This window comes from Helianthus annuus, chromosome 7 (assembly GCF_002127325.2).
Source record: "Helianthus annuus cultivar XRQ/B chromosome 7, HanXRQr2.0-SUNRISE, whole genome shotgun sequence".
Classification (NCBI taxonomy): Eukaryota; Viridiplantae; Streptophyta; class Magnoliopsida; order Asterales; family Asteraceae; genus Helianthus; species Helianthus annuus.
Window position 1 is genome coordinate 69,744,840 of NC_035439.2, and position 27,506 is coordinate 69,772,345.

Genomic DNA, 27,506 nt, shown 5'->3' on the forward strand with positions numbered 1-27,506 from the left:
TCTTCCCTTTTTATAAAAAGTCATCATATTTACCATTTTTTACCCGCTACCACCCCATCTCTCGCTAAAAAATTATCATGGCTTCACCCGTTTCTTCCATTTCTTCAATTTCTTCTATGTCTTCATCGTCTTCGTCCGAGTGGTATTCATCATCTTCGGAAGAGGATGTTATTATGCACAACATGATTATGAACGCGGCTCAGGTGTTCATGGCGGCCGCTGAAGGGTCGTCCCAACCGCTAACCAGACGAGCAAAATATAACCGAGACCAAGAAGGTATTTTATTTTTTTTTTCCTTATGTTTTATGTAGATTTTAAAATGTATGTTTTAATTCATTTCATTTATGTTTTGTTCTAAATTTATAGCCGGCCACGATAAACTAGTAGCCGATTATTTTGCCGACGAACCCGTGTACCCAGCCGAGATTTTTCGACGTCGTTTCCGCATGAGTCGTCAACTGTTCTTACGTATTGCAGGCGACATGGCCCAGTCTGATCCGTTTTTTACATTGCGAAACGATGCTAGAGGGCAAAGGGGTTTCAGTAATTTACAAAAATGTACGTCGGCCATTCGCCAACTTGCGTACGGTTACGCACCAGATGCATTAGACGAGTACATTAGGATGTCTAAAAGAACCGCACGTCGATGTTTGTACAAGTTTTGCCAATGGGTTGTCAAATTGTATAGCAAGCGATACCTGCGGAAACCGAACGCAAACGACGTTCAAAAATTATATCAGGCACACGAACAGAGACATGGTTTCCCAGGAATGCTCGGGAGCATTGATTGCATGCACTGGCAGTGGCAGAACTGCCCGGTTGCATGGCAAGGTCAGTATACTAGGGGAGATCAGGGACATCCGACTATCATTCTAGAGGCTGTTGCGTCACAGGATCTCTGGATATGGCATGCTTTTTTTGGTCTACCCGGGTCACTCAACGACCTCAACATCATATACCAGTCACAGATTTTTGATGATGTAGTGGCGGGTACAGGTCCAGACACAAGCTTTACGGTTTCAGGGGTGGAGTACAAGCGAGGTTACTACCTAGCCGATGGGATATACCCAACGTACTCGACAATTGTTAAAACTGTCCCGCACCCGACCGACGACAAAAGGAAAAAGTTTGCAAAGTTTCAAGAGGGCGCAAGAAAAGATATTGAACGGGCTTTTGGTGTTCTACAAAAAAAATGGCACATCATTTCTATTCCAGCATGTTCGCAAACACCAAGGAGGTTACGACACATTATGTACGCTTGTATCATCCTTCATAACATGATCATTGAAGACGAAGGGAGAGCGATATGCGATTACGACGAAAACGCGTCTACTGGAAATTCTGTTCCAGTTAGTGAGGAACAACAAGATTTGAACGCCTTCGCTCTACGTAACGAGTACACACATCACAACCTACAAGCGGACTTGGTGGAGTATATTTGGAACAACGCTCAAAACGAACCCGCCCACCACATGGAAGACGACGACTAGTAGCTTATTTTAATATGTTAGGATATTTTTAAGTTTTTTTTTTTTAACTTTAGGTTTTTAAGTTTATGTTTTTTTTAGTTTATTTTTTTAAGTTTAATTTTTTTTTTTATGTTTATGTAATGTTTTATAATATTAATTAAAATATTTTATTACTTTATTTGTTAAATGTTTAAAAAAAGTTGAAGATTTAAAAAAATAAAAAAAATATAAAAGTGGTGGAGGATGATGACTAGGACCATCCTCCCATGCCCCTTAGTTTTGGAGGATGATCCATCCTTGGGAGGACTATGATGTGTCGCCTAGGGGTGTGCAAAAAACCGAATTAACCGAACCATAACCGAATTAACCGACAAAACCGAACCGAAAAAACCGAACCAAATAAAAAACCGGTGGGTCGGTTAATGGTTTTTTTGAAAACCGAAAGTAGCGGGTCGGTTATGGTTATCATTTTTTCCATACCCACCATAACCGAACCGAACCAACATGTAATAAATTTTTGTAGGATTTAGGACTTTTCACCATATTTTTAATATTTGATGTTTTTGACTGAAGAATTTTAGTTCTTATTGGTTTTTTATATCATTTTGTGGTTTTGGTGGAATGTTTATTTGAATATTCGATAATAATTGGTATTAATATTATAGATTATATGTATTTTTTAATACTATGTAATATACTAATATATACAAATATGCAATAACAATTTATTCCATGTTAAAATAATTAAGTTATTTTTAGCTAAGCTAAATACACGGTTAACCACCCATAACCGACCCGCTATAACCATCAAAATCGAATAACCATAACCACCATAACCGATCGGTTATGGTTATGGTTATCCAATAACCGACATCGCGGTTATGGTTATGGTTTTTGGTCGAAACCGACCCAAACCGACCCATGCACACCCCTAGTGTCGCCTACGTGGCGGATCATCCTCCAAGGATGGTCCATCACCATACCATGTAGTCTAATCAAGGGATAGGATGACTGTGGTGACATGGGGACTGGAGTCATGTAATCCTGGGAAGGGCAAAATGGGAATATCCCACCACTCTTGACTTCTGCCTAGTTTCATCAGTTTTTCTAAGCCTATATAAGTTTTCAGTTCTACCAGTTTTTCTAATCATATTTAACTTTTCATAAGATATAAAATCGAGCATCTTTTTTCTCTTTGTATAGTATTGTTGGGGAAGGTTCGTTTAAGAAGAAATTTAATGTGAGAAGAAAAAGAAGAAATGACATATTAGTAAATACTATTTCATTTATAACTCATATCATTAATTTTTCTCTCTTAATTAATTAGTCAACTAATCATTAATTATTCAACATATAATCTACAAAACCTATACATATCAAAATTTTCCTACATATATCTACACATTATAGAATTTTATCCTACAAAGCCGAAATTTATCCTACACACCTCGAAATATATCCTATACAACTCGTAATTTATCCTACACAACTAGTAATTTATTCTACACTTTAAATTAAGTTGTTTTTTTTTTTAATTTGGAAAAAGTATATATTTTGAAAAACGAGTTACAAATTTAATTTAGTTAGTTATTAAAGAGAAATAATACAAATTAATGATTTATGTAAGTTTACCAATATACTCTTATATTAAAATTAAATGCAAATATTAAATGAAGTTAAATGAAGCATTCTTATTGGTTGAAAATTCTTCTTTTTTCTTCTTACAAAAAAATTCTTCTCATTTGAACCCTCTACTAGTATTGTTATATTTCTTTTTTTTTTTGTTCTTTTAAAGCGTGTTTAACGGGGTGTATAAAACGATAGGTCAAGATTTTTAAATTGCATGTCTTACTTCTACGATCACCCAGAACAATTTGTTTATCCCATGTTATAGTGCAACAGGATTTTGTGAGTTTGTTACCTAGATTTTTTAAATTTTGAAAAATAATGAAAAGTTGGGCATATAATCCTTGCTTTTTTCAATATAACCAAGCCCTATATATGCGTGTGTACGTGCGTGGAGTTATATTGTAAAATGATATGTAGGAGCATAGTGTATAGGGTTGTTCGAATATTATCTCGTTAAAAACTAAAACGGATATGGCTCGAGATTGCTGACTCACATAACTGTCGGGGCATAGTTCGAGCTATTTGGCTTGGGGTTGATTACTTGATTTGGCTTGAGTAACTTGGTCGTTGAGTCATTTTCTTGTATGTTGGTAGTTTGGTGATAATTTAAGACTTGTACAATATTAGATTGTAGTTAACTTGTTATTTGAGTCTTTTATACAAAATCATCAAAACCGAGAAAAATGAGCCAACTCATCGAGCCGCAAGTTGGAAGCGAGCAAGCCCAATTTCATGCTTGGTTAGAAATACCGAGTCGAGGTAGCTTGGCTCAAACTTAGTCAACATTATTTCGCAATTTGGATCGAATAGCATAGCATAGTTCAAATAAAAAAATTGTTAAATCATTTAATTCAAGAACATGGATCGTGAATTCAATTTAACACGTTCTTATCAATAAGAGAAAATTACAAAAATCATCCTTTATGTTGAAACTAGATTGCAAAGTGTGTTATTTGTCTTCAAAAAGTACAAAAAACGTACTCGATATTTCCAAACTCTTGCACTTATGTCCTTTAGCCCTAATTCAGTGTAACATCCTGGATATTTTCATCGAATTATGAAGCGGCACGTGTTCAAACTCTCCGTATAATTCCGATTTGTGGAAGGAGAGGGACCAAAATTGTCAAAATGAGGATTGAAACAAAGTCGAAGAACTAAAGTTGCAAAAAGTGCAATAAATTTGGGTTGATTGGATCAATGATGATGATAGTTGATGATTGTATGTGTGTTTTGCAAAGTGTTTTGGCCCCAAGAACAAGTTGTAACTTCAATTCACGTTCAAAACTCGTAATATATCAAAAAAATCTCGGTCAAACAAGTCAAAAGGGGGAAGTCGACGTAAGAATTTATGTCGCCCATCGGTGACGCAATGTGTGTGTTAATGTTGATTATTTATGTCTATGTAGGTTTCTACCGACGCAAGATGCGTCGGCGGTGGCCATTGGTCGTCGCCGACGCGGCGAGCTGATTTTTTTGCCCGTTTCCCTCGTTTTTGCTCCCCATTGGCCTAGCCTCATCCCAATGTCCCGTAAAGCTCCCGAAATGCTCCTTAAACTCTGTTATACCTATAAAACACAAATTATATCAAAGTAGATCAACTGAAACTCAGATTCGTGTAAAAACACAAACTTAAATACGTATAACATTAGACTTTCGACCACGTATCACACTACATGTGCCTACCTTAACAAAGCATCCAAACATTTGGCTAGTTTGGAGTCTTGGTTTGTTTTTGGCGATTTTGTCCTAAACGGGTCAAATAATGCATAAACATGAAGAATGGATTAAAGACATAAATGTAAGTTGTTAGGTCATGTAGGTACACAAGTCCCAACCGTAACATAAGAACTACCAAAATTGGTGTTTTGGTTTGGTAAAGGGTTGGAAGTATTGTTAGAGTTAGAAGGTTATAATGGTCAAGACCATGCATAAAGTTAAAAGAATCCAGAAATGATGCTTTGTTATGATGAGAAGTATAAACAAGAGCTAAACTGAAAATGCAAGAGAGGAATAAATTTTGGAAGTCAAACCTTTCGGTTTTGACTTTAGACGTTCTTAAAAAATGCAGAAATTAAAGAGGATTTGGATTTGAATCCGGAGTGTGTAAAGGGAAAAGGGGTGTTGTATTTATAGGGAAAATTTGGGTTAGGTTAGATTAAATGTTAAAAGTGGTTAGAAGTTAGGTGAAAAGCATTTAATACGTAGTTAGACGCTTTCTGCTAGAAATGTGTCTCCCCCGCGTGTCACGGAGAGGGAAAGACAAAAATTCCGATTGTAGGCTCTTGCGCGTCGTGGAGAAGAGCATGAGCTACTCCGCATGGCGCGGGAGGGACGGTTTTCAAAAAGTTACAATTTGGTCTCCGAAGTTTGTTTAAGGGTTTTTTTTGGCTGAAAACTCAATGTTAAGCATATGTAAGCATACATAATGGTGTATAATGATATAGAAAATATATGTAAACATATCATATGATTTTTATTAATCCAAACGTCATCGATTACAAGATTTGAAAATGAAAGTACAAAATTATAACGAACGAAAAAAGTACGATTGTTACAATTTGCAAGTTCTTTCACTTTTGATTCTTTTCCTTTCCATCTCGGTCAGGGGCGGATCTGTATGTTGGCGAGGGGTAGCCCGGGATACCCCTCAACTTTCTTGGCGTAGTGCAATGTCTTTTTTTTAATCTCTGTTTTATTTACGGGGATACCTATAAACAAACGTTAGGATACCCCTGAGTGTGTGAAGATAAAATAGAATGAAGTTTCATGGTCGATTGAAAGGAAAACTTATCATAATGGAAACTTGTAAAGTTGCATCGTCATACTCATACAAGAATGATGAAGATGAACTATTATTAATATTTAACAATATAATAATAAGAGGTGGGACTTGGGAGTTGTGACAATGAATGAAAAGAAAACACTAAATCTAGAAAAGACAAAAGTCACGATTAGTTAAAACTTTAACCATTTAGTGTATTTTCTTTTTCACTGTACGATGGTTTTTTTAACAAGTTAAAAGTGTAAATAATATAGAAAAAACATGAAAATAGTTCTTTTGAAATATATATTTAATAGAATTTTTTAGTCAAAACTTTAACCATTTAGTTTATTTTCTTTTTCACTGTACGGTGGTTTTTTTAACAAGTTAAAGGTGTAAATAATATACAAAAAACATTAAAATAGTTCTTTTGAAATATATGATTTAATAGATTTTTGTAAATGTAAAGAAATATTATATAAACAAGAAGAAAATTTGAATGTTTAATCTATATGTTTCTATGGATATACGATTAAGAAATTTTTTAAACTACGATTATATAATGAAATTAAAGATAAAGATATTCATACTAAAATCTAGAATTTTTAATATTGAAAAATCATATAAAACTACATGCTTTAGTAGATATTAAAGGACACCGAGTTTTGATTCTTTTTGTTGTAAAGAATTTTTTATCACAAACTAAATATTATTTATAAAACTTGTAAAAAATATTTAAATCTTATTACTAACTGTTTAATGTTTTTTTATTTAATACATAATTTCAATTGTGTCTTATCTTATCTCAAAACATCATATTATAATTTCTAACTCTTATTACTAATTGTTTAATAATTTTTATTTATATTGTATGATACACAAGTCTGTAACCTAGTAAGTATATATATATATATACTAGTCGCATAGGGCCGCTAAGGGCTCTCGAATTCTCATGGATGACCTAGGTAAAAGAAGAATTTAAGGACCCATTTTTACTAGCTGCATAGAGCCTTTGAATTCTAAGAGATAGGTCTAGGTAAAAGCTTTTTGAGATACCCCTGAGTTTTTCTTCTAGTTTCGCCACTGATATCGGTTCAAATAAAATCTTGACAAAATAGATCATTGAAACAAGTTAGTGTTGATATTAATGCACTCAATATTCAATAAATATTGATGAGCTACAAAGGAAGTACTCAAGTAGCAATTCATTAATCCTCGGCTTTATAAGAATATCAACCAAAATTACGAATATACCCTCACATGTTATGTATGTGAGGGAATATAACTGATGAAATTAACTTAGTTAGTTGTAAAGAGTTGAACCAGCAACAAAAATAAACGTGAAGGGTGTTTTTAGCAAGTTTTAAACATAAAGACTGAAACCTGCAAGTTTGATGAAACTTAAAGGATGTTTTGTGCAATTTACTCTCGTTTTAGAGCTAAAGTATGTGAAAATACTTATAATTTAACAAACGTATTCATTCATGCCATTGTCAATTTATAAAGAAACCCATTACTAGTGCTCTAGTGATGGACACAGGTATTTAAGTTTCACCTATGGTGGGTCCGGATGAGTTTTCCCCTCCAGGTCTCAAGTTTGAGTCTGTGAGACAGGGGTTTCTCATTGAGTTGTTTAAATTGAGGATCTATTGTGCGAGTGAGCTCTTTAGCACATACCCGGTTAAGACAACGTATGCTAAACCTTCAGACATTTGTGAATAATTCATACCTTAAAAAAAAAAAAAAAAAACAAAGTAAACGTGTTCGAGGGCGGTATCGAAACTTTGAACGACACCCGCGGAAACACAAATCGAAGTGCCACGCTGGCAATCCCCGTGAGTCCAAGCGCACCAATCAAAATCAAACCCTTCCCACTACAAATACAAAACCCCCATCACTCTCTCAACATCATCACCCTTTCTCCAAATTGAAACTGAAATTGAAATTGAAATTGAAATTAGGGGTTTAGCAAAATGGCGGGAAAATCCGATGCAGCAGCAAAGAAAGGCGGTAGAGGCAAACCAAAGGCTTCAAAGTCCGTTTCAAGATCTTCGAAAGCCGGTCTTCAGTTCCCCGTCGGTAGAATCGCTAGGTTTCTAAAGGCTGGACGTTATGCACAACGTGTCGGCGCCGGAGCTCCGGTCTACCTCTCCGCCGTTCTCGAGTATCTGGCCGCTGAGGTATATTTTCAGTTTGTGTTTTTGTTTTGTTTGATTTGACAGTGGAAGGAAAGAGTATTTATTATAATGGTTTAATTGATGATGTAGGTGTTGGAGTTGGCTGGGAATGCAGCGAGGGACAACAAGAAGAGCAGAGTCGTTCCAAGGCACATACAGTTAGCGGTGAGGAACGATGAAGAATTGAGTAAACTGTTGGGATCAGTGACTATTGCAAATGGTGGTGTTCTTCCCAACATTCATTCCACTCTGCTTCCTAAGAAAGCAGGGAAGGACAAGGGAGAGATCGGTTCTGCTTCTCAAGAGTTCTAAGTAATATGGATATATTGTTTCATGTATGATATGGTTTTTGGAATAGAGTGTTGGTGTTTGGGGTTGTAGGATGAATGCATTTTTATTATAATAGTTCTTTTTTTTTGTTTGCAAATTTCATTCTCTCGAATTAATCATCTTCCGATACATTGCATCGTGCTATTACACTTACTTTGATTGTGATGAACCTGCAATCATGATTATAGTTTATTGACCTTGTGTTTACTTGATTAAGTTTTTTTAAGTTTTCTTGGTCTTAGTTGCATCGATCTAGAGTTGGTCTGTTGTTGAATGTTGATCATTGTGTAGTTCAAGCTGGTCATTGCTTGAACGGGTAAATTGTGATTATGAAAGTTATTGAAAGGAAACTGAGTCTAAAACAGAACATGCTTCTTTCAAACCAGATGATCTGTATCAGGTTAGGCAATGTCCCAACGACTAGTAAGTGTTGAATTCAAATAAAACAGATGGAAATAGAGTTTCACCACTCAAGCTTCATGTATGATATATAATTTTTAAATTTATTTCAAGCAATTTATGAGTGTTTTTGATGATTTTGATGATGAATTTAGTTAGTATTATTATTTTTATAAGATATATAATTTTTATATTGATTTTTTTAATTCTGCGTCTGGCTTACGCCTCAGTTCGCCTTGAGGCTTACGCCTCTTGAGGCGAAGGGAAAACGCCTCGAAACTCGTTTTTGTTTTTTAAGTCCTTGCTTGGATCAAAGATTTGCAGTCTAAACCAGGAGGCCTCAAAGCCTTTGGTGCTGCTCAACAGGTTAAATTATTCCTAGATTATCAACTACCTTCTATTTTTATGTTCATAGAGTAGAAGATACAAGACCGTGGGGTATGGTGGGGCGTGGGTTGGGGGCATGGTGCGACACGTGGACTATCGGACACCCAAAACCAAAAGCCAATTTCAAAGGGGTATGGTGTGGCGTGGAAAAAAACCAATTTCAAAGGGCTAGTGCTCTTGGCCAATGAGGTTCCGCCATGTCATGTGGTAGCCCCGCCCCACGCCTGGCCTTAAACTTCCGCCCAAGGGGCCACGCCCAAACCCAAGCCCACCCGGGGTGGTGAGTTGGGCGTTTCTATCCAACCCCTGCCCCATACCCCATAGTCTAAACAAGGGTTTGTGTATTGACACTAAAAAGATATCTGTAAATTAGCCTCCGTTATATCTTAAAACTGAATGAACAATCATACTGTTAACCTATTTAATCAAATGCCCAAAAGATATCTATAAATTTGTTCTATTGTATGTGACTTTGCTATATATGTTGTAGATGAATATAACCTTCAGTAACAATATGCTTTTCACTTTGTACAGTTGAAAATCTTCATAACTTGAATACAGGTACCACAAAGATTATACACCTTAAATGAGCTAAAACTGAATGGCATAGACACTTGATCTCTTTTAGCACCAAAGGACAACACCCTTGGTGCCATAGAAAGAAATCTCCTCATTCATATCTGCTTGGATTGCCTTTGATTTTGGCCCAGAAGAGATCTTATATATCTCATTGCCACTCTTTTTCATATGGACGCTGGACTTGGTATGTATCCCAAAACTTCTTTGTTCTATTGTGTGCTGTCTCCCTATGCATAGATGCTTGCTTGGTAGGGGGAAATGAAACCAAAACACTGCGAATTCCTTTATTTGATAAAAATAAATACAATTACATGTAACTTCATTTCTCTACACCTGGTTTATTTAAGCTATAAAAAATGAAAACGGAGAAACTATTGCTCTTTATCGAACAAGGGACTTCCACATGTCACAAAAATCTGAAAATTTTCTTAAATGCTAGCCCCCCTTGCCCTCTTGTTTTTTTTCTTTTGGGGTATATGCTGTTTAAATATGTTGTGCATTTATGCCACATGTTTCTCTTGGGTATCTAGATTGGTTTTGGTCTTTCGTTATGAAACTTTGTGTCATACAATGAGCAGTATTGATATCATCTTTTGAGTTTGTAGGTCGTATTTAAAAGTTTTAAAGCCAACATAATATTCGTCTTTTAAATGAAAAGACCTGAATCTCACCCCAAACAAAGATGCTATTTAATATGGTGATTGGAAAGATAAAGTATATCTGACTGCTTAAACTGGTTGTTATAACCAGTTGTAAGATTTATTTGTTGTAGCATGAAGCTGGGCATTTCTTGATTGCGTATATGCTCGGAATACTTCCCAAGGGATATACTTTATCAAGTTAAGTTTGGAAGCTTCTCAGAGGGAAGGATCACTCAACGTTCAAGCTGGCACGGTTTTCACTGATTTTGAGTTTACTGAACAAGTAAGTAAGCAAGCTTTCTTGTTTCACTCTTCTTACTGCACTTCCTAAATTCAAGCTTTGTAATTTATTTAGTCGACCTTCAAATTGTCAATACTTTGTATGTGCAGTGCAGATAAGCGAAGGAAGAGTGACAGCAACGGTATGTTTAATATTTAACTACTAGACTACACATATTTCATGAGATATAGTAATTAATGTATACCATATAATCAGCGGTACTTAAGGTGGTAAAATCCAACAAGGCTAATTGAGCCAAGCCCATACAGGTATCTACGAGCTAAAATCCAATACTAAAGGTTGAAGGTGGCAATTTCAACCTATTCGTGTTAAAACGGGTCAATTCATTTTGTGCGTTACTGGTAACATGTATAAAAGTTTTGATTAAACGGGTCAAGCAGATTAAATGAGTCAAAAGTCACTGAAGTTTCATTCACATGCGCTCCTACTGTGACATCTGTCCCCCATTGGTTAACAATAGATTACATCCCTGATGAAACACAGGTTAACACTAAGGTTAATCTGTGGGATTGTCTCTTATGTGGGTTCAGTCTTCTTCTCTGCTCGTCGAATGGCTATGTTCCTGCAAAACAGCAACACCGTTAGCTCGTTAAGAGGGGAATATGGGGGTTTCCTTCTTAACCAGACTCCGACGTGAGAATAAGTACTGTTCAGAGGAAGAAAACAGTATGTGTATAGTGTGGGAGTATGGAGGGTAGAATAGAATCAACCTGAATGATGAAGGGTCCTATTTATAGTCGGAGGGTGAAGGAGGGAGGAGCAACTTTGCCAGCTGCTATGGGGCGCCAGCTGTCCGACCAAGGGGAATATCCTCTTGGTCTCCTCTGTTGCGGTCAGGGTAGTGGTACACGTGGCGCGCCCTTGTTCGTCTATGTTGGAGACGTCGTACCGCCGCTGCCGGTATGCTCCTTAGACTCGTTGCAGGTCCACATGGCGCTTGGTGACTGGTGACACGTGTTGTCCTTCTTGTCGGGAGGAGCATCTCTTGGTGCCACCTTGACGTCTTCCAGAAGCTTCTGGAAGTTTCTGGATGTTCTTGCTGATGTAAGCGCCATGTTGGATGAAAAAGTGGTGTGGTCCTTGCCATGTAGGCAAAGAATTGGGACCATACCTCTTCAAGTCCCCCCAGTCCAGTGTGCCTTCTAGTTGAGTTGATCGTCTAGGAGGGATTCTGGACTTTTAAGTAAGTGGTTTCTGTTTGATGCATGTTGCTTATCCTGCGCTGTTGATCCGAGCGGGTGTGCGGCGCACGCCGTGTTGGTGACTTGAAAGAGTTGAGCCAACTGGATGCATGACGCATGGCGTGCTAGTAACTTTTTAAAGTTGAGCCAACTGGACGCATGGCGCATGGTGTGTTGGTAACTTTTCAAAGTTGAGCCAACTGGACGCATGGCGCATGGTATGTTGGTAATTTTTCAAAGTTGAGCCAACTGGACGCATGGCGCATGGTGTGTTGGTAACTTTTCCAAGTTGAGCCAACTGGAGGCATGGCGCATGGTATGTTGGTAATTTTTCAAAGTTGAGCCAACTGGACGCATGGCGCATGGTGTGTTGCTAACTTTTCCAAGTTGAGCCAACTGGACGCATGGCGCATGGTATGTTGGTAACTTTTCAAAGTTGAGCCAACTGGACGCATGGCGCATGTTATGTTGGTAACTTGAAAGAAAGTTTCCCTTCTTGGAATGAAGACAACTGATGTGACTGTCTAGTGTCCCTGTCTTGTCAGAGGTGAACAATTCGCCTTTTCAGTGTTGTCAGTTGCTTTTTTCCACTTTGTCAGGTGTGCACCGCCTACTTTTCTGAAAAAAGAGGTGACGGTTTCTCTTCCTTGTGACGTGTCACTTCCCGGTTGGTCATCTTTCTGTCTTCCTGACGGTTCACTACCCATCGCATTAAATGCGATGGGTATAAATACATGGCGTTTCTCTTCCTTCTTTTCACTTTTCAAAATTTAAACACCAGTTTTCTCTCGTTCTTTTCTACCTCTCCCCTTCGTCTAAGTTCTGTTTCATCTTCTTGCAATATGTCTGGAGCCAATCCTTCGTCGAAGAAGAGAAGGAATAAGGGTAAGGATTCTCCGGGCCCTGATCAGGATGTGATAAGTTGGAAAGAGGAAGAGTTTCAGAACTTGGTGAGAGAGATGGGTTTCCTTCCGGAGTGGGGTGCCCAGTTTCCAACCCCCAACTCTACTGCCTTAGATGCACCCTCGGAGTCTGAGATTGATCTTGGGGTTTTTACTGCCACGCATGGGAACTTGTTGGAAAATTTTTTTGAGGCTTCTAGTTCTGGAGGTACAAGATTTTCTCGTTTGTTTCCTCAGATTGTCCTTTTCTTGCTTTTTTCTGATTGTGTTGTCTGTATTGCAGCAGGTGTGAAGCCGGGTAAGGCTTGTCGTAGGTTTGATATTTCCCAGATTACTCCCCCTACTTCTCCACCCTCAAGGACTTTTGGTTTGTCCACTCCACCTGAAGCTCCGGTTGAGAAGGAGAAACAAATTCCTGTGGAAGTAGAACAGGTAGGAGAATGTGGTGGCGCTGGTGGTGCTGGTGACGTTGGCGGTGACGGTCGAGGTAAGGGTGTTGAAATGGAAGCGGAGTCTAGCGAGACTACGCATCGTCAGACCATCTATACCAGACGTCATCCGGCTCCTGGTGGTGGTGCCACCTCTGGGGTTCCTCATGGTCATGAGTTTGAAAACGTCCAAGCTGGGTCCTGGGATACTCATAACCCAGCATGTGATGATTTGCCGCATGCTCCTCGATGGCATTTAACCGAGGGTTCTCGGATGAATGATCATGCCAACTGCCAAGAGTTCTTCAACTTGTCCCTCCCCCCTGCTGAGAGGTTGTTCCAGAAAAGGCGTAACCGGTTTGATCTCTTAGATGTTCACGTTTATGCTGGGGTTAACTTCTTTGCCACCTCCCAGGAGATTGTTCGGGAATGGAAGCTAATGGGGGAGGAGACTCTTGAGTTTGAAAATGAGAAGAAGGCATTTGCTGAGGAGAGGGAGAAGTTTAATGCTGAGAAGAAGGGTTTGTTGTGGAGGGTTTCAGATGCTGAGCAAAAGCCTGCGCAGGAGAAGCAGGTCAATGCTCAAAAGCAAAAGGATTGGGAGACTGCTTGCGAACGTACTAATGCAGAAATGCAATCTCAGCGCGATGCTATTGTTAGGTTATCTGAGGAAAAGAAGAAAATTAGTGAGGAATCTGAGCAAGCGCGAGTTGCGTCTGAGAAAAGGGAAGAAGAGTATCTTCAGCGTATAGCTAGGTTGGAGGAATTTGGTGAGAAGAAGGTTGCGGAGTGTAAAGCTTCTGAGCTTCTTACTGAGGAGATTTTTGCTGATTGCAAATGGCTCCTCAGTCGCGCGGTGCCTTTGGTACTTTCCTTTATACATGTTCATTTTTGTTTTGTATTTATTGCTTTTCTTATGTTTCTATATGCTTCTTGTAGATTTCTGAGCGTATTGTGAAATCTCATGAGCTTGCCAATTACATGTTTGAGTTGGGTCAGCCGCTTATAATAGCGGTCGGAGGGAAGGCTACAGCAATGGCAGAGCTGCTGCGGTGAGTAATGAAAAAGATTACCAATTGGAATTGTACAAGGAAGACTGTTCTGGTAAGTATGCTGCTAAATGCCGCGAGTATGAGTTTGTTGAATTTGGTATTGTAAAAGCTGTTGAAAAGTTGTCCCGGAAGGCTGACGCTGTTGCATTTCTGAAAAAAGCACTTGGTGAGGAAGGTCCTGGGGCTGGGGGTGCTGGACCTAGCCATCAAGATTGAATAATTCCGGCCTGCGTGCCGTGTATGGTCTTGGATGGCCTTGTAATCAACTGACAATCTCGTGAACAATTCAACTTATAATTATCGTCTGTTTAACATTTTGTTATATTTGTCATGGTTTATGTTAATATTTCGTTTTTCTCCCTTGTTTGTTGTGAATTTATTATCGTTGCAATATGTGCATGTGTAATTAATTTGATTAGGTATCACGAATGAATGATGGCGCTGACAGGTCACGCGTTGTTAGTTACAACGTTTGTTCTGTCGTTTGCGCGCATGGTTTGGTTCGTGTGTACGAAGTGATCGAGTTACAGGTTATTGTGTTGACCCAACTGTGTTCAGCTTTGGGGGTCTTACAATGTTTATTTACCATGTTATCGATTCTTTCGTGTTTATGTGGGCACGAAGTTTTTATTTGGCGTTTTTTACGCTTTGGTTGTGTTTTTGACCCGGCTGTGCACTTGGTTGTGATAAGCCTTGGAGTTCTACAACGTTTCCTAATGTCGAGCTATTGATGTTTTCGTGTATGCCCAAAGTAATATATGCAGTTGTGACAAATCCACATGAGATAGAGTAACCAGACACTTCTTGTATTACTGTTAAATGTGTTGGCGTGCGGCCATTACAAGTACGTAAAAACTTTGACCGTTTACATATAGCATTTTTTTAATTGCTGGGCGTTCCAGGTTCTTGGAACTTCTTTGTTTTCCAATGTGCGTAGCTTGTACGCTCATTTTCCCAAAACTTCGTCTACAACGTAGTCCCTCCCACTTGGGAGCTAATTTGCCCGGTTTTTCGGCGTTAGACGCCTTGTTGTCCCTTAGGACGTAATCGCCGGGGTTAAACGTGCAGATGCAGACCTTGCTGTTGTAATATTTTTCCAACTTGGTCTTGTACTTTGCCTCGTTGATTGCCGCTATCTCCCTTCTCTCTTCTAGAAGGTCTAGATCTAGCTTTCTTTTTTCTTCATTGTTAATCATGTTCATGGAGAGCATTCTTGGGGATGGGAGGCCAATCTCTGCTGGTATCACAACTTTGGACCCATAGACTAGGCTGAACGGTGTTTCTCCGTTGCTCGTCTTTGGCATTGTTCTATGGGCCCACAATTGACCGTTTCCTTGTGGGGGTGCGACCGAAGAAAAGGCATGCTCGATGTACAGCTCTTTGAACCAGCGTTGGAGATCGTCGGCAGCAAAATTTGTCCCATTGTCGGTGACAATTCTTAGTGGCAGCCCGAAACGACATATGATCTGCTCCCAATGAACCTTCTAACTACGGTAGATGTGGTTGACGCGAGTGCCTTTGCTTCTACCCATTTTGTGAAATAGTCGACTGCGACTATTATAAATTTCACTGCGCCCGGGGCTTCTGGAAAAGGGCCAACCATATCAATCCCCCACTGTTGAAACGGCCACGCCGTTGTTACTGGGACCAGTTCGTTTTTAGGGCCCATCGTTTTTTGGCCGTGCCTTTGGCAGCCACTGCATTTTCTCAAGATTTTCACTGCGTCTAGATGCATTCCGGGCCAGTAGTATCCGACGTTCATGACTTTGGCTACTACCATCCTCGGGCCAGCATGAATGCCGCAGATACCCTCGTGTACTTCTCGGATTAGGTAGTTTGCATCTTCTGGGTCGACGCATCTCAACAACGGCCCTAAATAGGATTTTCGATGCAATATTCCGTCGACCATCTGGTAGTGTTCGGATTTGTATTGCACTTTTCTTGCCTCGGCTTTGTTCTCTGGGAGTATTCCAGATTGGAGATACATGATTATCGGAGTCATCCACGACGTTGTTCCCAATTGAATAACGCTCACTTCTCTTAGTGGTACCGACGGGTTGCTCAAAACTTCAATGCGCACATCCTTGGCCAGGTGCTGGAAACTTGTGGATGCGAGTTTACTTAATGCGTCTGCTGGTTTATTCTCGCTCCGATTGATGTGGTGCACCTTGTAGGAATAGAAGTTTTGCAGCAATGTTTTTGCTTGATTCAAGTAGAGCGCCATCACGTCTCCTTTGGCGTCGTACTGGCCATTGATTTGCCCGGCTACTAACATGGAGTCCACATGCGCCTCAATGTGTTTGACTCCCATCTTGATTGCCAATCTCAAACCGACAAGAAAAGCTTCGTATTCAGCTTCATTATTCGTGCTTTTGAAGTCTAGCCTGATGGCGTACGTGAATTCGTGTTTCTCTGGACTTACCAGCCTAAGTCCTGCGCCTGCGCCATCTTCATTGGACGCGCCGTCTATGTACAGTAGCCATGGCTCTTCTGCATGTTGCCCTTCAGCTTTCTCCATCGCCTTGCACTCCCTATCTTTATCGTCAGTTACTTCTGTCATGAAATCTGCCAACACCTGGCCCTTGATTGCTGGTCTTGGTCTGAAAACCACATTGTGACCTCCCAGCTCTATAGCCCACTTTGCTAACCTTCCGGATATCTCGGGCCTTGCGAGGATGTTGCCGATGTTGTAATTTATTAGTACATGAATGACGTGGTTGGCGAAGTAGCTGCGCAGCCGTCTTGATGCATGGATCAATGCCAGAACTACTTTTTCCATTATGGCGTACCGCGTTTCTGGATCATTCAAAGTGCGAGACACATAGTAAACTGGTGTTTGAACACCTTGGCGGTCTATGAGCAGTACTGCTCCAACTGCTGTATCAGATGCTGACAGATATAACACTAGGGGTTCTCCTTTCACTGGCGCCGTCAATGTTGGCAGTCTTATGAGACAATCTTTCATCTCTCGGAATGCGCTCTCGGCTTCCGGAGTCCACTGAAATTGTCTTTTCTTTATGCAATTGTGGAGTGTTTTGATAAACGGAAATGACTTTGCTGCATGACTGGCTAGGAAACGGTTTAGTCCTGCTAGCCGTCCAGCCAATTTTTGCATCTCCTTGATTGTTGATGGTGAAGGCATCCGCTCGATTGATTGTACCTTATCAGGATTGACTTTAAAACCATCTTTTGTTACGATGAACCCCAGGAACTTTCCTTCTTCCATGTCGAAAGAACATTTTGCTGGATTTAGCTTAATGCTTACTCCGCGCAGTGTGTCAAACGTTTTTTGAATGTTGACCAGCATCATGGTTTCTTCCTTGCTCATGATGACTAGGTCATCCATGTACACTTCGATGTATTTGCCAATAGCATCGCTGAATGTTTCATTCATCAATCTTTGATACGTTGCGCCTGCGTTTTTTAAGCTAAAAGGCATTTTTGTATAGCAGTATAGCTTTGTTGGTGTGCGAAACGCAGTCTTATCTTCGTCTTGGATGGCCATCTGTAGCTGATGGTATCCCTTATAACAGTCAAGGAAACATTTCCACCTGAACGTTGCTAGCGAATCAATCTTTTCATCAATATCTGGCAAGGCATAGCAGTCGCACGGGCATGCCTTGTTTAGATCCTTGTAATCTACACACATTCTCCAACTGCCATTTGGTTTTTGTACCATTACAGGGCTCGCCACCCAAGTTTGGTATCGGACTTCTCTACAGTTCCATTACTTGCTCTTGCATAGCATCATGCTTTATGTCTCCCAAGTGGCGTTTGGCATGTACCACAGGTTTCGCATTTTCTGAGACGTTTAATCTGTGTTCTGTTATGTGCCGTGGAACACCCACCATGTCAGCTGGTGTCCAGGCGAACACGTCCATGTTTTCAAATAAAAACTTCTTTATTGCCGCGCGCGTGAGATCAGACATTGTAGGGCCCAAGGTGACCGTTTGTTCTGGATATGCGTTGTTTAACACCTATTTTTTGGCTTCTGCGCGCGGTGCTGGTTTGCTTGCTTTTGCGGGTCGGATTTCATCCGTTGCTAAGACTTCTTTGCTTGCATAGATTATCGCTACCCCTGTCTCTGTTGGGAATCCAACAGCTGAGTGTGGTTCAGAGCAAATCATACTAAAATCTCCTTGGGATTCTCTTCCCAAAAGGATATCGTGTCTTAAATGTGCGGGCAGCACCATGAACGTGACTTCTTCCGTTCTTGAATTTCTTCCGTCTGAGAGCAGCACCGGGAAAGATATCTGGCCAAGAGGAAAAACGGCTTCGTTGTAGAAACCAGTTAATGGGTAGTCAACTGGTTCCAAGCGCGCCTTGTCTTCTTGGTCGAATTGATTGAAACATTGCTCGTATATTGATGTGTGTAAAATGCAACATATAAAACACATCAATTAAGGCATAAAACTAACCCTTTTTAAGTACTAATGTTGGAAAAAGAGTGTTTTTGTCTTCCTTTTGTATTTTCAGGATGAAATGAGCTCAAAATCACAAAAGAAGCAAAAAGACCACTAATTCTACCATAAATACAAGAAAAGGAACAAAAGTGGACTGCCCGGACCCTCAACGGCACCTTCCAAAACAAAGAGAAGAAAACAGAGTCTGAACACGCCCCGTGTCCAGCGAACACGGGGGCGTGCCCAGGAAGCAGCAGAAAAGACAAACCAGTAGAAGCTTCCATTGCTCACCACGGGGCCGTGCCCAGCGGGCACGGGGGCGTGTTGAAAGTACAGCAGGCGCATTAATTGTAATTCGCAATTACAATTAATGAAGAGAGAGAGTGTCAGACGGGCACGGGGCCGTGTCCAGCGGACACGGGGCCGTGTCCAGCGTTCTGTCCAGCCTATAAATAGAGGAGCTTGGTTTCATTCTCCCTCATCCCTTGGCACACCACCTCTCTCACACCTCATCCACCACCCACCACCACCATATCACCATCATCCACCACCATCATCCATTGTCCATCGTAGAGTGTGTGAGTCGTCTCGGGATCCAAGATTGATCGTAAGAGTTCTTGACAATCAAGGCCATGTTTGCCTAAGTCTCTTACATCACTTGGTGAAGACAAGTGTTTAGCATAATACTTTTTATTTTTAATCTTTTGCACTTTTTATTTGGTTTTGTATTAATGACTTTAATAACTAGTTACTTATGTTGAAGGTGATCTTTCCTTATCGTTTGTCCGTGGTGTCTTGGCATTATTTTACTGTCTATATAAAATAAAAGATTTTCACCATTCATATCTCCACGGTCTATATGGAGGTATGTTGGCTACCTGGTCGGGGGTTAAGGGAACGGTTTGGTAAAGGTCTTGCCCTTGTTCAGCGTTTAGAGGTCCTGCTTGGGACCTGGGTCAAATTTAGTAGGATCTCCTTCAATACCCATAGGTATTGGATGGCGGGGATCCAAACTCTTTGACCCCCTCATAAGTTAACTACTATTAATACTATAACCCGGCTATTTAGGACTGTATCCCTGCTGACTCAGACTACTTAGCCGAGGGTAACGTCACCGCCAAAAGCGGGGCCTACCATAATTTGCATTAATAACTTAATTCATTATCTTTCAATAATCCGACCCTTTAGGATTGTATCCTTGCTGACTCAAACTATTGGGTTGAGGGTAACGTCGCCTTCAAAAGAGGGGCCTACTACAATAACTAAGATAATCTCTTAAACAAGTGCAAAAGTGCGAAAATAATCAAAGGTTATACTAATACACGTGTCGGAACCAAGTGATTCATCTTGTCTATCTGTTTTTATTTTATTTTTCAGCATTTAGTTAGTTTTTATTTTTCTTAGTTTAAATCATTTTTTCTAACCTTTTGATTTGATTAGACGTTGAGGATAAACCGGTATTAAAAGCTCTTGTGTCCTTGGACGACCTCGGTATCTTACCAACACTATACTACGTCCACGATGGGTGCACTTGCCCATATGTGTGTTTAGTGTTAGTAAATATCGTGTTTTATAAATTTAAAACTTGGCTAAAAGTGTAAAAAGGGCTTAAATATATATCTAAAAATATAACACACTTCACGCACATCAAGTTTTTGGCGCCGCTGCCGGGGACACAAGGATTTTAAGAAAGTTAGGAATCAACGGCCTAATCATCTTTTTATTTTTCTTTAATTTTTAGGATTTTTTTTAGATTTTTCAGCTTCTGCAGAGCTCAGCACGGGGCCGTGCCTGGTCGGACACGGGCTGTGCTCAGCAACGTTACTGGCAGTTTTTGTTTTTCAAGTTACAGAAGGCTGACCACGGGGCCGTGTCGGTGCAACACGGGGCCGTGTCCAACTTCCAGTAACTGGGATCTGAAAAACAATCACTGTAACTCCGACCACGGGGCCGTGTTCGCTGGACACGGGACCGTGGTGAACCTTCTGACCAACATTCTTTTCTGTTTTTATTGCAGGACTTGGAACCCGACGCCAACCTCGCATAGTGTATGAGCTCCAGTTCCAATAAAGACATAAAGGAGCCATTAGAAGAACCCGAACGCTTTCTCAGAAAACGGTTAAAAGCCAAAAACCAAGAGAAGGTTTCGGGTGATCCAACCCCAATGGCGGACCAACGTACCCTCATGGATTACTTACGGCCCACCGTAGGTAATATAGGCGCCGCTATCAATGCACCGAATGTCGAAGCCAATAACTTCGAACTTCGACCGCACTTGATACAAATGCTCCAAAACTCCGCGACCTTTCACGGGCTCGCGGACGAGGATCCCCATCTACATATAACTAATTTCTTAGAAATATGTGATACCTTTCGGATCAATGGAGCATCAAACGACGCCATCCGCCTTCGTATGTTTCCATTCTCACTAAAAGACCGAGCGAAAGCTTGGCTCAACACCCTCCCAGCTGGATCGGTAAACACCTGGGATGAACTAGCCCAAAAATTTCTATATAAGTATTTCCCTCCTTCTAAAACTGCTAAATTAATGGCTGAAATTAACACATACTCACAAGAGGACGGGGAATCCTTATATGAAACTTGGGAAAGGTTCAAGGAGCTATTACGCAAGTGTCCCCATCACGGCCTCGCAATATGGCAACAAGTATCCACTTTCTACAATGGGTTGTTGCCACATACTAGGCAGACACTTGATTCTAGCTCCGGGGGACTTTTAGGTAATCGTCGCCCACACGAAATATATAATCAGATTGAGGAAATTGCTCAAACCAATTTTCAGTGGCACACTCCCCGGGGAAATAAATCTATCGCCCCGGGCGCCCATAAGGTAGACGAAAACACCTCTTTACAAGCCCAAATCGAGGCCCTTTCTTCAAAAATAAAAAAATTAGAAATGACCAAAACAGTCTCGGTCATGGCTTGTGAAGGGTGTGGTGGGTCACATGAAAATTGGAGTTGCATGAAAGAAACGGACGATCAACAAGAAATGGTAAACTACATTGATAATAGACCTAGGCCGTCGGGTCCTCCAACAGGGACCTACAACCAAGGATGGCGAAACCACCCAAACCTTGGTTGGAGGGAGCCCGGCAATAGTAGTAACCAACAACCGCAACGAACAAACTTTCAGCAATCAAGAAACGAGTCGCAAAATTTCACTCAACAAAGTGGAAGAGAGAGGCTCGAAGATACCATATCTCGCCTTGTCTCCGACACTGATAAGAAAAATTCGGAAAGATTCCTACAATTAGAATCAAATTTTAGGAATCAACAAGCTAGCATTCAAAACATAGAAAAACAAATAAATCAACTAGCTCAAAATTTTTCCGAAAGACCACAAGGCGCATTACCTAGCAATACCGAAACCAACCCAAAGGCGCAAGTTCACCTCATCACACTACGAAATCGCACCGTAGGTCCTGCAGAAGTACCTCCAGCAACGGAAGAATCAACGCCAACACATCTGCAGGAGAAGGACACTCCCCCATCAACAGAGCCTACCAAGGCCTCTCGAGTTCCGTACCCCGGTAGGTTAATTCGTCAAAAAACCAATGAGCAATTCGCAAAATTCGAAAGTTTGCTAAAACAATTGCATGTCAATATTCCTTTTATCGAAGTCCTAACCCAAATGCCCAAATACTCTAAATTTATGAGGGACTTCCTTACACATAAAAAGAAAATTGAAAATTTGCAATTAGTTAATTTAGGCGAAGAATGCTCTGCCCTCGTACTCAATAAACTACCACAAAAGAAGATCGATCCCGGAAGTTTCACAATTCCATGCTCAATAGGGGAATCACCCGTTCGCAATGCCTTGGCCGACTTAGGAGCTAGCATTAACCTCATGCCCTCTTCAATGTTCAAAAGGCTTGGCTTGGGAACCACGAGCCCCACAAAAATAAGCATACAACTCGCTGATCGATCGGTCAAATTCCCGCAAGGTGTCATCGAAAATGTCTTAGTAAGGGTAAGCAGATTTGTTTATCCTATTGACTTTGTCATACTCGACATGGAAGAAGACACCGAGGTCCCCCTTATTCTAGGGAGACCCTTCCTTGCCACCGCACAAGCAGTGGTGGACATGAATGACGGGACACTAACTTTGAGATATGGGGACGATGAGGTAAAATTTGGAGTTGGGAAGAGAATAGAGGATGACGACCCGGTCCACTACATGAAGGTTATTGATTCAAGCTTGGATGCCGCTCTCCGACGGTGTAACTTGGGAGGCAAGGCACCCCAATCAAAAGACGTGTGACCGGGAATCGGGTCTAGCCAAGGACCCTTATAAACGTGGCGCACCACGGAGGCATTCCGCGGACCTATCCTTAGTTTAGTTTAATCTTTTAGTTTTTGCAGAATAAATCACACTCATGGTGGTAATGGATGAAAAAGGGAACGAGAAAAAATGGAACCATGCAGAAGAACAGAACAAACCGACAAAAATCTCCATAACAGAAGGCTCCACACGGGCCGTGCCCAACCAACACGGCCCCGTGCTGAGCCCCCTGCAGGAAATCACCCAGTTCAGGTAACTGGACACGGGCCGTGTTCAGCGGACACGCCCCCGTGTCCAGGCTTCTGTTTCACTTCTATAATTTTTGTTACTGGCACTTGACCACGGGGCCGTGCCCGGTCAACACGGGGCCGTGTCCAGAGTGCCAGTAACACAAATCTTTGTTTTTAAACACACTTTTTCACATTCTAATCAACCAAAAACTTTATTTTTGGACACATTGAGGACAATGTGTAATTTAAGTGTGGGGGGGATACTAAAACCTTGAAATTTTGCAAAATCCTAAAACAAGCCTTACACAAAACTCTATTGGAACCGCTAAACACCCCAAATTTTTTCAAAAACTTTTTCATTTTTTTTTATTTACTTGTCTTAGTTTAAGTTGGGAATAACAAGTTCTAAAAAGGTTATATTTTTACAAATTTACAACCGATAGCGTCGTGATAAAAAGAACTAACATAAGAAAATTATGAAACGGTATAACAAGTCTAGTTAAAAATTCGATTATATATGCTTGGTCACATTAAAAACCCATTCCCACAAAAGTGAGTTTTGAGCCTTTATTGAGCATAAAAATACACATATTTAGATTAAATGCTCATTTTTCGTTTCTTGTGTGAATAGCCGCTCGGTCTTTACAAATCTAGAACTTGCCACAATGATACATTCCCGGTCCTTACCAACTTAAACCCAAGTAAGTAAATGATGGAGGCATTAGGACTAACTATTTTTCTTTCAAAACCATTATTTTTCATTTTTTTACCTACCCAAAATCCCCCTAGAAAAACCCCTTTGAGCCTAAACCTTTCATTTTCATTACCCCCAAAACTAATTTTTTTTTTTACCCACCAAAAACCTTTTTCATTTTTTTTCACCTTTATTTTAGTAACAAGCTCGGTTTTTCATAAACATACCCTTTACGTGACGAAAAAAAAAAATATGAATAATGAAGTCAAAAACAAACAAAAGCTACAAAAGCTTGTTTGGAGAAATACTTCAAAAATAAATGTCACTAAAAATAAGGTATTTTATGAAAACCGACACTTGTTACGATTTTCGCCCTTTTTACTAACCACTAACCAACCACCCACCTTTAAACCCAAGCCTTCACCCCAAAAGTCCTCTTGATATTTACAAAGGTAAAAAGTTAAAAAGGAGGAGGATTGATCGCTTGGCAAGCCTATGGAAAACGTAAGTCCGTGCCGCTCTCGAGCGATTCACTTAAATATACACCTTCGGCCGAGTGATTGAGTGATCTCCCGTGAGGTATGTGAACGTGTATATAAATGGAATTTTAATAAGGCATGTTATGCCAAAATAAGTAGTTTATCTTATGAAAAGTTCAAAATAAATCATAACGAATAGGATTGTAAATAAAATAAAAATAAAACCTATAAAAACCTTGGATTCCCGACACTCTAGGACAAGCTAAAAACTTCTCTTCTACCTATTCCATTTGGGAGTGTAAGCCACATTAAAAGAGTTTTGCTTGAGGACAAGCAAAAGTTCAAGTGTGGGGGTATTTGATGTGTGTAAAATGCAACATATAAAACACATCAATTAAGGCATAAAACTAACCCTTTTTAAGTACTAATGTTGGAAAAAGAGTGTTTTTGTCTTCCTTTTGTATTTTCAGGATGAAATGAGCTCAAAATCACAAAAGAAGCAAAAAGACCACTAATTCTACCATAAATACAAGAAAAGGAACAAAAGTGGACTGCCCGGACCCTCAACGGCACCTTCCAAAACAAAGAGAAGAAAACAGAGTCTGAACACGCCCCGTGTCCAGCGAACACGGGGGCGTGCCCAGGAAGCAGCAGAAAAGACAAACCAGTAGAAGCTTCCATTGCTCACCACGGGGCCGTGCCCAGCGGGCACGGGGGCGTGTTGAAAGTACAGCAGGCGCATTAATTGTAATTCGCAATTACAATTAATGAAGAGAGAGAGTGTCAGACGGGCACGGGGCCGTGTCCAGCGGACACGGGGCCGTGTCCAGCGTTCTGTCCAGCCTATAAATAGAGGAGCTTGGTTTCATTCTCCTTCATCCCTTGGCACACCACCTCTCTTACACCTCATCCACCACCCACCACCACCATATCACCATCATCCACCACCATCATCCATTGTCCATCGTAGAGTGTGTGAGTCGTCTCGGGATCCAAGATTGATCGTAAGAGTTCTTGACAATCAAGGCCATGTTTGCCTAAGTCTCTTACATCACTTGGTGAAGACAAGTGTTTAGTATAATACTTTTTATTTTTAATCTTTTGCACTTTTTATTTGGTTTTGTATTAATGACTTTAATAACTAGTTACTTATGTTGAAGGTGATCTTTCCTTATCGTTTGTCCGTGGTGTCTTGGCATTATTTTACTGTCTATATAAAATAAAAGATTTTCACCATTCATATCTCCACGGTCTATATGGAGGTATGTTGGCTACCTGGTCGGGGGTTAAGGGAACGGTTTGGTAAAGGTCTTGCCCTTGTTCAGCGTTTAGAGGTCCTGCTTAGGACCTGGGTCAAATTTAGTAGGATCTCCTTCAATACCCATAGGTATTGGATGGCGGGGATCCAAACTCTTTGACCCCCTCATAAGTTAACTACTATTAATACTATAACCCGGCTATTTAGGACTGTATCCCTGCTGACTCAGACTACTTAGCCGAGGGTAACGTCACCGCCAAAAGCGGGGCCTACCATAATTTGCATTAATAACTTAATTCATTATCTTTCAATAATCCGACCCTTTAGGATTGTATCCTTGCTGACTCAAACTACTGGGTTGAGGGTAACGTCGCCTTCAAAAGAGGGGCCTACTACAATAACTAAGATAATCTCTTAAACAAGTGCAAAAGTGCGAAAATAATCAAAGGTTATACTAATACACGTGTCGGAACCAAGTGATTCATCTTGTCTATCTGTTTTTATTTTATTTTTCAGCATTTAGTTAGTTTTTATTTTTCTTAGTTTAAATCATTTTTTCTAACCTTTTGATTTGATTAGACGTTGAGGATAAACCGGTATTAAAAGCTCTTGTGTCCTTGGACGACCTCGGTATCTTACCAACACTATACTACGTCCACGATGGGTGCACTTGCCCATATGTGTGTTTAGTGTTAGTAAATATCGTGTTTTATAAATATAAAACTTGGCTAAAAGTGTAAAAAGGGCTTAAATATATATCTAAAAATATAACACACTTCACGCACATCATATATGATGTCCGCGGTGCTCCCTGGATCGATGAAAATGTAGTCGGTTTGATAATGACCGATGACCCCAGATATGACTATAGGTCTTCTCTCTCTTGGACCTCCTCTTACTATGGGGAAGACAACTTGTCTTTCACGCCATGAGTCATCTTGTGTGTGCTTGTTGTAGTTTTTTCTTGGTCGCCGTGGTCTCCCTTGAACCATGTGAGTTTCTAACTTTCGAAGCTTTTTGTTGTCCGGCCCTTCCTCTCTTCTGTGGATTTGACAGTTATCGCGCTTCCCGCCTTTTACCAGGTGTGTGAGCCTTCCATCCCTTAGGGCTCTTTCTATCTCTTGCTTTAGGCTAAAGCAGTCGTCAGTTAGGTGACCGGTGTCTTTGTGGAATTCACAGAAGAGATTTGGGTCTTGGCCTCTTTTGTTGCGCATTTGTAGAGGTGGTTTAAATTGGTGGTTCTCAGTTGACATGACCTCAGAAGGTGTCTTTGTTAGGGGCGTCCATTGTTTTTCTCTATTTTCTCTCTTTACTTCTTTGCGATGAGCGATCTGGTTGATCGTGTTGCGCGCATCTTCCCTTGCCGGGCTTCTTTCCCTGTAACCTGATGTTTTCCATGATTGGCCTTTGCCTTTCTTGTTGCGCCGATTATTGTGGTTGTAATTGTATTGACGGTTGTCATCACCGGTCAACTGCTTGTCAGTGCGCGCAATTGTTTTTGCCGCCTCAATGAAGGTTTCCCAATCTTTGGGGCCTCCGTATCTTCCTTTCAATCGCTTGATCAGGTAATCACACTTCACTGCCCTCATGAAGTGTGCGCGCATCATCTTTTCGCCTACATCTCCAATTTCCAGACATTCTTTGTTGTATCTGGTGATTAAGTCTTCTACGCTTTCGTGATCTTTCCTCCATATGTTCAAGCAATCAGCTGGATCTCTGGTGTGTCTGCGCTGCTGGGAGAAGTGCGCGAGGAACTTGTCTCGAAAGTCGATCCATGACTTGATCCTTCCTGCTGGTAGGCTGTCAAACCAGACGCGCGCTGCGCCGACAAAGGTTTGAGCGAAGAGATGACACCAAGTTGGTAAATTCCATTGATGTGTGTAAAATGCAACATATAAATTACATC

General features: G+C 40.6%; 2 protein-coding genes, 1 long non-coding RNA gene and 1 pseudogene across 3 annotated transcripts; 3 read left to right on the forward strand and 1 right to left on the reverse strand.

Moving 5' to 3' along the window:
* Nucleotides 1-76: 76 nt before the first annotated feature.
* Nucleotides 77-1,504, forward strand: LOC118480529 (protein ALP1-like). The gene is made up of 2 exons (XM_035975482.1): nucleotides 77-276; nucleotides 367-1,504. Exons 1-2 carry the CDS (start codon nucleotides 78-80, stop codon nucleotides 1,488-1,490), a joined length of 1,323 nt encoding a protein of 440 aa, XP_035831375.1. The 5' UTR covers nucleotide 77; the 3' UTR covers nucleotides 1,491-1,504.
* A 2,518-nt stretch (nucleotides 1,505-4,022) lies between these two features.
* LOC110916644 lies at nucleotides 4,023-5,183 on the reverse strand. Its single transcript, XR_002579895.2, has 2 exons — nucleotides 4,782-5,183; nucleotides 4,023-4,663 (listed from the first exon to the last, which is right to left on the reverse strand). It is a non-coding gene; the product is annotated as an uncharacterized LOC110916644 (long non-coding RNA).
* Nucleotides 5,184-7,760: 2,577 nt separating this feature from the next.
* Nucleotides 7,761-8,463, forward strand: LOC110916643 (histone H2AX). The gene is made up of 2 exons (XM_022161346.2): nucleotides 7,761-8,039; nucleotides 8,127-8,463. The coding sequence occupies exons 1-2, from the start codon at nucleotides 7,833-7,835 to the stop codon at nucleotides 8,346-8,348; spliced, it is 429 nt and encodes a 142-aa protein (XP_022017038.1). The 5' UTR covers nucleotides 7,761-7,832; the 3' UTR covers nucleotides 8,349-8,463.
* Nucleotides 8,464-8,695: 232 nt separating this feature from the next.
* The window catches only part of LOC110919451, a 100,346-nt pseudogene continuing 81,535 nt past the window's right edge, over nucleotides 8,696-27,506 (forward strand).